Source organism: Adiantum capillus-veneris, chromosome 18, assembly GCF_014529385.1.
Source record: "Adiantum capillus-veneris isolate H3 chromosome 18, ASM1452938v2, whole genome shotgun sequence".
Classification (NCBI taxonomy): domain Eukaryota; kingdom Viridiplantae; phylum Streptophyta; class Polypodiopsida; order Polypodiales; family Pteridaceae; genus Adiantum; species Adiantum capillus-veneris.
In genome coordinates this window covers 15123633-15136711 of record NC_140948.1, presented here as the reverse complement: position 1 = coordinate 15136711, position 13079 = coordinate 15123633, and the positions used below count along the sequence as shown (strand labels likewise).

Genomic DNA, 13079 nt, shown 5'->3' with positions numbered 1-13079 from the left:
CCTGCAATGCTAAAATCACCTCCTCTCGAAAGGTGATGTGGTCTTCTTCACCTTGAACTTGTTTGCAAACCTTTTGTAAGAAGTTTTTGCACTCTCGTTGGATAACTTTGTTGCATTCACAAAATCCATGAATGATTTGTAAATGCTTTGAAGGACCCTCACAATTCAATTGGCCCCCTAATCTGGCCAACTACTTTGCCGCTCGTACGCTATTGCGCTCTGGAGGTGTAGACATGATGGCTTCGATCACTTAACATCAGAGACAGAAGAATGGCTATCCATCATTGAAAGAGAATAGATGCATCAATCAAATGCAATTGATCATGAAAATGTATGTTGGTACCAACATGGATGGTTAAATATAAGTAGAAACAAATTACAATGAAGTGGAACAACATAGGTCTAAAAAGAGAGACACTTAGTCATGCAGATGCATATAGCATGGATATATATATATATATATATATATATATATATATATATATATATATATATATATATATATATATATATATATATATATATATATATATAGAGAGAGAGAGAGAGAGAGAGAGAGAGAGAGGGGAGGGAGGGAGGGAGAGAGAAACTCGTCATTGATAGTCATTAGATGCATAGAACTTAGAGGTCTCTTAGAACATGAGTCACACATGCTTTCCTAACATTTTCACTCTGAACCACTTCTTACATCACTTCTTACATACCTCTCTGCTGGCTATTTCATGGACTCTTAGTTGCCACCCTCATATCCATAAGCGTGAAACATCAAGAGACATATATCAGCTCAACATAGAGCATGCGACATGTTTCATTTAGTCTCATGGGCTATATTTGACCTTTGAGGGGGATAATGTTCTCTCTCTCTCTCTCTCTCTCTCTCTCTCTCTCTCTCTCTCGCGTGTGCACACACATGCACACACACACACACACACACACACACACACACACACACACACACACACACACACACACACACACACACACACACACACACACACACACACACACACACACACGTGCACACACATTAGAGCCGGTTGAATGTAGGAGTTGTTGACATGTGTCACAAATTTTAACGTTCCAATTACCTAGAGGAGTAGGTTCCAAAGTTGGACATTCAGCATCGTCATTGCCAGACATGTGCTTGTTTTACTACACAATCTACAAAGTGTAGCTGGAATCAATTGGATTCAATAATTCAATTCCTTATAGGAGATTAGGAGAAGAAGGTGGGGGCAAAGTTTGGAAACTATGTAGGTCAATTGTGAGGTGCGATCGGGCAAGAGCTCAACCTGTACAATCTCACAAAGGCCTGCATGCGATATCAAGGAATGCATGCCTGTTTGTCATCATAATGGGGTAGATATTGTAGCACTTTGTTGTCAAGATTAGTATAGGTATAAGGTAGAAGGGGCTAGATAATTAGTGCATGCCATAGTACTTGATAGTTGGCAATGTATGCCACTTCTAATGTGATTGGCAAACAGGTAATGTATTTTGTGCGTTTGAGAGATATCCCTCAGGTAATTAGAAGACATTTAGCATATCATTGCCAGACATATGCTTGTTTCACTACACAATCTACTGAGTGTAGCTGGAATCAATTGAACTCAATAACTCAATTCCTTATAGGAGATTAGGAGAAGAAGGTGGGAGAAAACTTTCAGAATTATGCACGTCAATTGTGAGCTACGATCGGGCAAGAGCTCAACCTGTACGATCTCACAAAGCCCTGCATGCGATATCGAGGAATACATGCATGTTTGTCATCATAATAAGGTAGATATCGTAGCACTCTATTGCCAGGATTAGTACATATACAAGTTAGGAGGGGCTAGATTAGTGCATGCCATAGTGTGTTCGAGATCTCTCTCTCTCTCTCTCTCTCTCTCTCTCTCTCTCTCTCTCATTTATCCTCACTAACAGCTATGCACACATTGTTCATGAGATTACCCTTCGTAATTCATTTGTTATCATTGTTTTTAAATCTTCATTATCTCATGTGATCAAGCTATTAGCGATGAGCATGGTCTAACTCACTAATAGTTACTATCACTTATATTTTCTTATGAGTTATTGAGCACTTATTGTTTTCTAAGTAGCTTTTGTTATATATCAATTGCAAGAGCTAGACGCATGAGCATGAAGCTCTGTGAAGGGTCTCTCTCTCTCTCTCTCTCTCTCTCTCTCTCTCTCTCTCTCTCTCTCTCTCTCTCTCTCTCTCTCTCTCTCTCTCTCTCTCTCTCTCAAGCCATGCCCTGAAGCCTCTAGTTAGCATTCCTCAATCTATTAAGGAGGTTGATGGATCTCTCTCTCTCTCTCTCTCTCTCTCTCTCTCTCTCTCTCTCTCTCTCTCTCTCTCTCTCTCTCTCTCTCTCTAGTCTGCGCATGCCCTGAAGCCTCTAATTAGCATTCAACACTGGTGGCTAAGGTTTCTATTGAGGGCAACCAATCACTTGCAGGTCAGTCGCACTGCACATTCGACTCGGCTACTCAACACTGGTGGCTTAGGATTCAATGATGGTGGCTGAGGTTTCTCTCGAGGGCAACCAATCACCTGCAGATTAGTTGCATTGCACATCCGACTTGGCTGCTGGAGCTTTACCTTGGCTATCAGGAGCATGCACACGTCGAAGTTGCGAGAAGAAATAAAGTTTTGCTATTGCCATGCAGCTATTCTGCATCGTCTTCCCCTCCAATATGTAGCGTCCACCCCATCCACCTCGCCATTGCTAAAGCCCTCAACTTAAATGTTGCATAGCAAATGACTGCACGTCCATGCTTTCTAGTCGCAAGCCCTGCTCTCTACCCGCCGCCGGATTGACGTCGCCCCAAGACCTGTCTCTTTCTCCGCCTGTAGGCTGATACTCGACATCACAACCCTTTCTATAGCAGGAGAGGCCGTGCCTCGTCTAATTGTAGACAACATAACTTATTGCAGTTGACAACCCTGCGCACGCGCGCGCGCGCGTGTGTGTGTGTGTGTGTGTGTGTGTGTGTGAGAGAGAGAGAGAGAGAGAGAGAGAGAGAGAGAGAGAGAGAGAGAGAGAGAGAACCTGGAGAGCCAGCAACTTCGAACCTAGCGTCTTTGAGCTCTAGAGCAACGTTGGCAATACCTTTAAAGTAAACATGCAAAACATTAGCTATGTGTCAGCATGTGTGTGGGGGGGAGACACATAGAGGGAGAGAGAGGTCTCATACCTTACTATAGTAGGGTAGCAACAATAGCACAATTCACTGAACATTGGTTTATAGCATTTATCTCAAGATAAGGTAAGTTGAAGGGTCAGCAACGCTCAAGGCGAGCTCCCATTGAGCTCTCTTAACCGGCTCCCGAGGCGAGCTCTCCATCCAACTCTCTTATCGGATGTAGCTTTTGAAGACACGTGGCATCTCCTTCATAAGTAGTGTAGATACAAAATTGTTGCTACCCTTCGTTTGGAACTTAGCATGTCCAATAGTGATTCATACGTAAAATGACTAAGAAACAAGTAGTACCGGCCAAAAAAAAACTAGAGAGACCCTTATAAAACCCACGTGAATCAAACTATGCCAATTTTTTTAGAGAAAGGTCACTACATGTAATTATGTTTTCATTTTATGTACTTTCTTGAGAACATAGGGCTTTTTAAACAAAAATTAATCTTATTCGGGCCACCTAAACATTGAATATTAGCCCATGTGGTGAGCTTTTTTCTAATTATAAGTTTCGATAGGCTTCTATAATAAAAGAATCCTTTCATCTTTGGCAATAATAAAAACGGAAGCTTTGAATTTAAAGTCGCTGGCAAGTAGTGCTTGCACTGTTGCAGAGATGACATAATATCGTTGAAATTAAAAGTTGGAACACAGGAGACCCGGCCATCGCGTCAAATTACTCAGTCGCTCTTTCGAAACCTGGACTTTTCACCAAACTCTGCGAAGCCATGAATATTTGTGGATAGATCTGTGTAAGTGTCTGCAGAGAGAGAGAGAGAGAGAGAGAGAGAGAGAGAGAGAGAGAGAGAGAGAGAGACCTTTGTGCTGATTTAGAATAGTTTGGACGTTGGAGCGTATGGTGTTGCTTATAGTGGCGAGAGGCAAGATGGAGAATGGCTCCTCTATCAATACGCCCACCTGAAAGAATTTTGCAGTCATTTGGAAGTAACTTAGTACGTGTGACGTGATTTAGAAAAGTCGCTCTTACGAACTTGCCTCTTCAATGCAAAAAAGGGCAGCGGCGCTGAGAAATGTGGCGGGAATGGTAACCCAATGGCATTGATCCCAGAGTGCCAGGGGCAGAAGCACATGCCAGATCACCAGAATTCTTGAGGTGAGGCGGGTGTAAGAGACAGGGATGGGCGTGGTGAAAATGCGCTCGCATCCGCTCATGTTGTCTTGCAAACTCACCAAGTTCGAATCCTGCATCACACAATATTTACCATCGGGCTTCATTAAACGATATTCGGTTACCTATATTCATGAATCTTGAAGATACAGCTATTGCAGCGTTATACTATGCCGGAGAATGTCGAAATCGATGGACGTAATGAAGTGTGGTGCGGTGGTGGATAATGAAGTGGATTGATTTTGGCAAGAGAAATCTTATAGTATTGAAATATTTACCAGAACAGCCTTTTGCATATCAGAAAGGTGGGAACTGTGAATAATATGCGTCATTGCTTGCAAGACATAATTAGGTCTGTGGGGAGAATTGATGATGGCCATCAGGTCCGCCTCTTCCATTTGAACAATCTCGCTCAGCTCCTTTTGGAGATCGTCCTCTCGGGTTAAATGGTCTTTCACGCAATACGCAAAGGCAACCTGCCAGACGCGGAGATCAGCTATCGATGAATAGACATGCATGCAGCACCATGAGATCATGATACGATGAAACTATTAAAATAGATGCAGGACGAATGGACGCACGAGATGGTGGAGAAGATGTTGAAGCAGAGCAGCATCCGCGGGATGGCGGAAGAAGGTGACGGCCTGGCGGGCCATGTCGCGACTACGAGAGGCAATGGAGGCCCAGGCCTTGCGTGCCTCATCGAAGCGGCCGTAGGAGGCGTTGGTGCGAAAAACCAGCAGCAGAGCTAGGGCGGGCGCCGCCAGCTGGAAAGGGAGCGAGGAGACGTGTAGTAGGCCCAGAGAAGGCATAATATTGAGTAAGTTGTAGAGGGCCACGGCGGACGCCACCAGCGTGAGCTTGAGCACGGGCGGCAGCAACCCTGCCACCACACGCGATGTGGCAATGGCTAGCATGTGCCGACTGTGCCGCCTGTTGCTGCGATGCCTACTCCAGTCGCCGTGGTCGTAGATCGTCTTTCTGTACACCATGTCGTCCTCCTTGGCGGTGGCGGCGGCCATGCAGGCCACCTGCGCCCACTGCTGCTGCTGCGCCTCCGCCCCCGCCTTAATGCCTTTGTAATTAGACCGCATCGACGACGCCACTTTCACATCATAATTTGACATCTTCCCCTGCAGATCGCCTGCCCCGGCCCTTGCTGACGCTCCGAGCTTTCTCCCAATAATAGTATTAAAAGAATAGGAAGTGATGATCGGCGGCGCTGACGATGACGACGTATAATTAGTGGCCGTGATGCGGAAGGAAATTAACCCTAACCCCGGAGGACCAGGCGGCCTCAGTAGTACTGGATTCAGCAACAGTAGTCGGCCAGCAGCCATATCAATCTCCCACTAGGCATGCACCACGCGCACATGCACACCAGAGCGCCGAAAGAGGAACGGTTGATGCTCGAAGGGGGTGTCGTTACATCTGCCTCCTGCGACCCGGAATTCCTCTGGTCTCTTTCATGCAGAAATGTATATTCAAAGAGATTGAAAAAAAATAAAATAACAAGGGATGAAATGACGAGGCCTGCCAATCATAAAATGATAAAGCAAATGAAAATAACCTCAACTTTCAAACAAGAGTCTTTTTATAGATACTTGAGCTTTCAGTACTATCTCAAAGATTATTAAAAAGAAATAAAAATTGATGACACAAAAGATGTAAAAGAAGCCACATAATAGTCTCAAAACTCAAAAGGATGCGCTCTCTTTGGATGTATGTTGGTGTCGCATAAAGATTTCAAACATAAATTACAAAGAAACTATAATTGTAAACGTAAAAGTTGCCCCTTGGATGTTATTGAGGATCGAGGCAAGAACTCAAGATAGTGAAATTAGTGGTTGGAGGAGATGAGTAAGCTTGATAATAGATTGAGCTTCTCTCTCCAAAGTTGTAGATCAAATAAACAATAAAAACGTAAGGTCCAAAATGGCAATCACCATGTGTGCAGATGACAATCCTCCTACGCGAGCTCCCGGTTTCAAAGAAACAAACTTGTGTCAAGATTTTCTCTAGATGTTTGCCCTGAAATTATCACCCTAAAAAGTTCTCTTATTGTGGGAAAAAGCTCTATCTCTTCCCAAACTATAAGAGGAAAGATTGAGAATCGCTTTTATTATCGTCAAATAGCACAAGGAAATGGAGATATAAAACTATGTGAGCGGTAATAGAAGTGGAAATTTTTGCAGCAATGGTTTAACAACAATATCCGCTGTTATAATAGGCGCGGATATATTGCCGCATCTATTGCCGCTGCTGTTACCGCCCAGATTACTACCAGACGCCTATACAAAAATAAAAGTGCCCATCTGGGTCACCCAAAATTGGATGGCCCAAATGAGCACCTTTATTTTTCACCTACATAAAACATATAAAACATCAATTGTTTTTTGAAAAAATGTACAAAAAAAAAACATTAGAGTTAAAAAATACATTACCTTGACAAATTGAAGTGCAAAAATCAATAATTTAAAAAAGTTACAAATAAGATCAAAATTCTAATTGAGTTTTTTATACATGTGATCATAGAGTTCTTTGTGCCACATTTGCACTTATAAAACAGGACTACAAAAAATTATCTATCTGTCCAAGCCCTCGTGATCCTTCTCCTGTTCCTCTTTATTGTCCATAGATTCATATGTTTGATCACCCTGACTCTACATTAACCAAAACAAAATTAAACAAATTAACAACTTAAAACAATTAATACAATATGGTTTGTTTAAACTTATCGCCTGTAAAGATCTGATAGCTAGTCGAATTGCTCACGAGAGATGTGATTGTTCTCCAATAATCATCGCCAAGTATCAAATTCTGTGTGACGCTCTCGATACTTGACCATCTCTTTGGTTGGGTGACTCAAAGTGATAGTTTCTTGAAGATGCAATAACAAGAGAAATTCATAATCTAAAACCTTTTTTAATCAGTTAAGGACCGAATTTAGAAAAAAACTTACATATTTAACCTTCCAAGCTACTTTGCCTCCCGAACCATAGTGTGTGTGAGTTTGTCTTGCCCAAGCTTCTCGCTGTTGTCTATAGGATGAGCCCATTGCAGTTTGTTCGTCTTTTTCTTGTATGGCCCACTCCCACTCTGCATCTGCCATGTTGTCACTACGGACCACGGTAGGTCCTATCCGGATTTGCGACCTTGTTGGTCACTGCGCGTTGTACGTTGTATGCCTGATTACTTGTTTTTCAAAAAACTTTTTAATGTACCCCTCCAAACATTGTCCAAAAAACGCTCATTGGAGACATTTGGGAATCGAGCATGCAACGCTTCCTCGATGTAGCGTGCATGATCGGACAGCTGGTCTTTGAACTTTACAAAATAATTCTTATACGTCGAATGTATAAGAATCTGAAGATGATGTCGAAATGCCCTGCCCCCTACACAGTACCAAAACACACTTCGTCACCATACTTTACTCTATAGTAGCGCCCATGCGTATCTGACATAAGTGTGTCAGTATCCTCGTCCTCTGCGTCTAGAACGGTAATATGTGCTTAAATTGGGGACTATGTCTTCCCCTCCCACTATTAAAACAAGAGAACCCTCAGAATCCATGTGTGATCCGCCTCTCTCGACGCTCTATGCCCTGAGACGAACATTGAGGCGCTGCTAGAAGAAGTGCGTTGCACAGTTGTGGATTGTCGACGATGCTCGGTGACTGGAGGAAAATGGAGTGGCGTAGGACCCTATGATGGAAGGGGAGTGGGGCCATGCGATGGAAGGGGAGCAGGTCGGTAAGAAGGGACCATAGTGTTGAGATGTAGAGAGAAAGAGAGAGAGACAAGACAAGAGACACACCATATACGCTCCCAAAGACTGATTCATATTGAAGACAAGATACAAATATATATGTGAGACCAAGTTAAGTAGAGTGAGCCATATATAGTTGCAACATCCCTACTCAAACAAAGGTCTCTATCTTTGGATGAAAAAACCCTTGGGGAGTTCAAGGAAAAACCCAAGCCCCTATACAAATGTGAAAATATGCATCAACGATGATAACGTGAAAGTGCGTTGTGTATCTATGAGCAAATATACAAGTGACTAAGAGATCACAGTGTGCAAGTGTGGAGTGTCCATAGTGTATGGTACCTATATGATTACAATGTTATATGTGCAAAGCTATCATAATCATAGATAAGCTAATCTAGAAAGAGTGAGGCCGAAGCAACTCCAAGCTCCGAGCACAAGAGGATGAAGCGTGACTCGTTGCGGCCTTTGATAAGAGTGTCTGCAAATCATATGGTCACTTGGACATTGTTCAGCTATTATGGTGCGTACTTCATACCGGACATACACAGTAATGTGCTTTGACTTATTATGTTGAACATAGTCTTTTGCAAGACTAATAGCACTCTGGTTATCACACCGCAAGGGTTTTCTAGAAAGAGGAGAATGATCAATATCAACCAGCATTTGTCAAAGCCAAATCAGCTCACGAGTTGCAAGTGATACGATAATTCAGACTCAGTCGTAGAAACTGCAACACATCATTGTTTCTTGCTGGTCATCCTAGAAACAAGACAACCATTATTGGAGAAGCAAATGCCACTAGTAGATCGCATAGATAAGTGTGAGCTTGCCCAGTCTACATTTGTGTAACTCCAATATCCTTTACTTGACAAGTCGTATCATCAGCAAGATAAACAATACGTTGAATTGGTAGTGGATGATAGTTATGGAGCCACTTAGACTGATATGTCATATTTCATGTAGCACCAGAATAAAAAATAAAAAGTGATCCATCATGTACATGAAGTATTCTGTCTAGAGCAGCTGAATATAGGACGTAGCTTGTTTCTGGTATAATATTGTTTCGATGTTCAGTAGCATATGCTCTATTACAAAATGTGTCGAATTGACGCTTATAGCACATATGAGTGGGGTGATCAGATCATCCACAATATTCACAAGAAGAAAAAGAACCTCTAGATAATTGTGGTTGTTTAGTAATAATATTGTGTTCTTCATCATATTGGCGTACCCATCAATCATTTTCAATATGGCCATTTTTGTTGCAGTAAGAACAATGCTTATTAGGAAATTTGAGATGAGACATAAAAATACCGCGACATCCACCTCTATGGTTTTCTCGTTGAAATGGACGCCTTCGAGCATAACAAGCATGTTCCATTTGTTGTGACTCGGTCTTCTCTTGTGAAATCATAGTTGTATCATGACCAACATGATTACGTCGTTCTTGACAAAATCGAGACCATCTTTAATAGAAAGAATGGTAACAATGTTATCATAGGAAGAGTCCTTCACCATGTCAAGGAGAAGTGTAATCAGTTGTTTTTGTGGAATGGGATCACCGGCAATAGCAAGTTGATTAATAATGGATTTGAAAGATTCAATATGTCCCATCATGGCAGTACCAACTTCATATTGTAACTTGTTAAGCAAACCTCTCAAATAAAGTATTTTTATTAAGATTGCTTCTGAAAGTTTGCAAATAAGGTCCTTCTGTACGTTGTGGGAAGTAGATAGTTCATACACATCAAGCAAAAGCGAATCAGTAAGAGTAGAAGGAATATACCGACAAGATGCTTTATCACATCATTGCCAATCCGTATACGCAACATGTCAGTCTTCAAATACAGGTCCTTCAGTGATAAACACGTTATCATGATCCGTATCAACAAACTAGGCGGACATACACAATTTCCAAGGAAAACATCAAAGTTCATCGCCTTCAAGAATTAACAACATATTTTCTTTCCAACCAGGAAATCCTTGGCCTTGGAAAGGAGGAACAAAACACTGACCAGAAGGAAAACCATTGACAAGAATAGTCATAGCCATATCTGGTTGTGAGAAGACGTATAAGATAAGATCACAAAATCTACACACCATATATGGTGAAGGCTACAATTGAAAATAAGAGAAATATCACGATTGTGTTCTGCCAATGATAAACGCAAGAAGGATGCTCAACAAACGTCCAAATATGTGAGGGACGTCACCCAAAAAAAAGGAGACGTTATTAATAAAAGAGTCCGTAAAAGAGAGTGACGTGTTGAGACACGACGTGAGACTCAAGATTGACGGTCCCAATATGAATAGCAAAACACTAAATTTGCTCAAGAAAGTTGACACCAAAATTAGAAAAACGATCGCGGATGCTTCACGAAGACGCACGAGGATGGAACCTCCGTCAAGCTCGATTGTAGTAAAAACAACATAATTTTATGCTGCAAATTCCGATTGATGCAAACCCTAGACTCAAATCGAAGAGAGTGAGGAGAGGAACAAGTTTTGGATGAAAAGTACCATTGAGTTGCTCCATTCCGCTTTTTCCATTTCTCCAAATTTTGAGCAGAAGACCCCCGAAAATTGAGACAAAATTGAGGGTGTCAAAATACAAATCAACAAGCAAACGTAATCAACGATTCACCATATCAATTAGCAATAAATACCACAAAAAATACTAATCGTATTCTTCTTAACAAAACAACTACATTTAATAAGAATCAATCCTCAAAAATAAAATTTGTAGCAATTTTGAATCTTACATGCGAATCGCATAGGCATACTCTGTTTTGTTACCATGAATTGAATTGTCGCGCGATCATTGCCGCTTTGATACCATGTTGAGATGTAGAGAGAGAGAGAGAGAGAGAGAGAGAGAGAGAGAGAGAGAGAGAGAGAGAGAGAGAGAGAGAGAGAGAGACAAGAGACACACCATGTATGCTCCCAAAGACTGATTCATCTCTCTCTCTCTCTCTCTCTCTCTCTCTCTCTAATGTATAGAGGGGGGTAGAGATAGATAGAGATTAAAGCATCGGTTTCTACTTCTATTAGCCTTCAAAAAAATACACCCAAGTAACTACACCCGTGGTTTATAATATCGTTTATTGCAAAGAGTAGTGGAATGGGTTTAGCAGTGCTAAGTTGGCACCGATTCCTATCGACGAGCTTGCTAATAGCTCAATAATGGTTAAGCCATAGGAAAGTCTAAAAAGACTCCATTACTAAGACCAGAGTTCTCGGTGGTGTCCCGCAAACCCTGTAAAAAGATGTGCAAACCCAGGTAATAAATCCCAGTCCTACTTACCCTATTGCAGTGAACAACTCCAACCTTTCATAGATTAGAGGAGTGCATCTCTTCTTAGGTAAAGAGGAAAGAAACCTATGCTCTAATCTGTGACTATCTATGTCTACACTCTCTCTATAAAGTAGAGAGAGGGAGTGCAATAGATTCAAGAGCGATAAATAAGAGATTTATCTACTCTTATTTCTCCTCTCTACTCTCTTTCTCTCCCTCTATCCATATCTCTATCTCTCTCCCTCTCTCTCTTTTCCTCTCTCTCTCTCTCTCTCTCTCTCTCTCTCTCTCTCTCTCTCTCTCTCTCTGCCTCTCCCTCTCTTTCTCTATCTCTCTCCCCCTCTTTCCCTCTCCTTCTCTATCTCCCCTCTCCCTCTCTTTATATATCTCTCCCTCCCTCTCTCTTTCCCTCTTTATCTATCTCCCTCTCTCTTTCCCTCTTTCTCTATCTCCTTCTCCCTTTCTCTATCTCTCTCTCCCTCTCTCTTTCCCTCTCCCTCTATCTCTATTTTTTCCTCTTTCTCTATCTCTCCTTCCCTTTATCCCTCTCCATCTCTTTCTCTATCTCTCCCTCCCTCTCTCTTTTCCTCTCCCTCTGTCTCTCTCTTTCCCTCTTTCGCTATCTCTATCTCTCTCTCTCTCTCTCTCTCTCTCTCTCTCTCTCTCTCTCTCTTATTTCTCTCCCTCCCTCTCTATCTCTCCCTACCTCTCTCTTTCCCTCTCCTCTATCTCTCTTTTTCCCTCTTTCTCTATCTCTATCTCTCTCTCCCTTTTTCTATTTCTATCTTTCTCCCTTTTTCTATCTCCAACTTTTTATTTATTGCTCTCTCTATCCTTTTTCCCTCTTTACTATATCTATATAAACCAAAGATGATTTATTTTTTATAACTCTTCTATTTCCCTTTAATCTCTCTCTCCCTCTCTCCCTCTACTTTTCTCTTTCCATTTTACTATTTTTATCTATTATTTTTAAAACTCTATTTCTTTCTCTACTCTTCCTCTTTTATTTCTCAACTTTTTCCTCTTTTATTTACTTTAACCTATTACTTTTTCTATTCTAATCACAATCCATTTGCATAGAAATCTACACTTACATCCATTTGCAAAGAAAGCTACTCCAGTATCAAGTTCCAAACAAAAAAAAAAAGTTTACAACGACACGCGATAAGATTTATCTACTTCACTAAGCAACCTACATTAAAAAATCATCAACGATAATCCCTATTGCATCAATCGGTCAAATGAATGAGGTATGTGCACTTCTTAATCTCCTATTGTTACTATCTTTACACATGTAAGAGTGTGTGTGTGTGTGTGTGTGTGTGTGTGTGTGTGTGTGTGTGTGTGTGTGTGTGTGTGTGCGTGCGTGCGAAGTAGAATACAATAGGGAAAGAGGGGGGAGGTTATGTGATTACCTTAAGTTGTAGAGATGGTTGACCATTAGGTTGAGCATCCTATGTCGATCACGGTAAGCCCCCCTTCAAAGACGCCTTCCCAAATGACCTAGAAATGTGTGTGTGTGTGTGTGTGTGTGTGTGTGTGTGTGTGTGTGTGTGTTTGTGTGTTTAAATCCCCTTTAATATACAAACTGTATAATTAAATTACATTCAATACCAACAAAGTACAAAACCATTGTGAAATATGACAACCATGTTTATTAATAAAGACCCAAATACAACAGCAAGG

At 41.5% G+C, this 13079-nt stretch overlaps 1 protein-coding gene across 1 annotated transcript; it reads right to left on the bottom strand.

Annotated features, from left to right (window-relative positions):
• Positions 1–3576: 3576 nt before the first annotated feature.
• LOC147435268 (voltage-dependent chloride channel 1, chloroplastic-like) lies at positions 3577–5757 on the bottom strand. Its single transcript, XM_086487935.1, has 5 exons — positions 4909–5757; positions 4606–4803; positions 4195–4401; positions 4017–4116; positions 3577–3916 (listed from the first exon to the last, which is right to left on the bottom strand). Exons 1-5 carry the CDS (start codon positions 5665–5667, stop codon positions 3879–3881), a joined length of 1302 nt encoding a protein of 433 aa, XP_086344061.1. The 5' UTR covers positions 5668–5757; the 3' UTR covers positions 3577–3878.
• Between the last annotated feature and the right edge of the window lie 7322 nt (positions 5758–13079).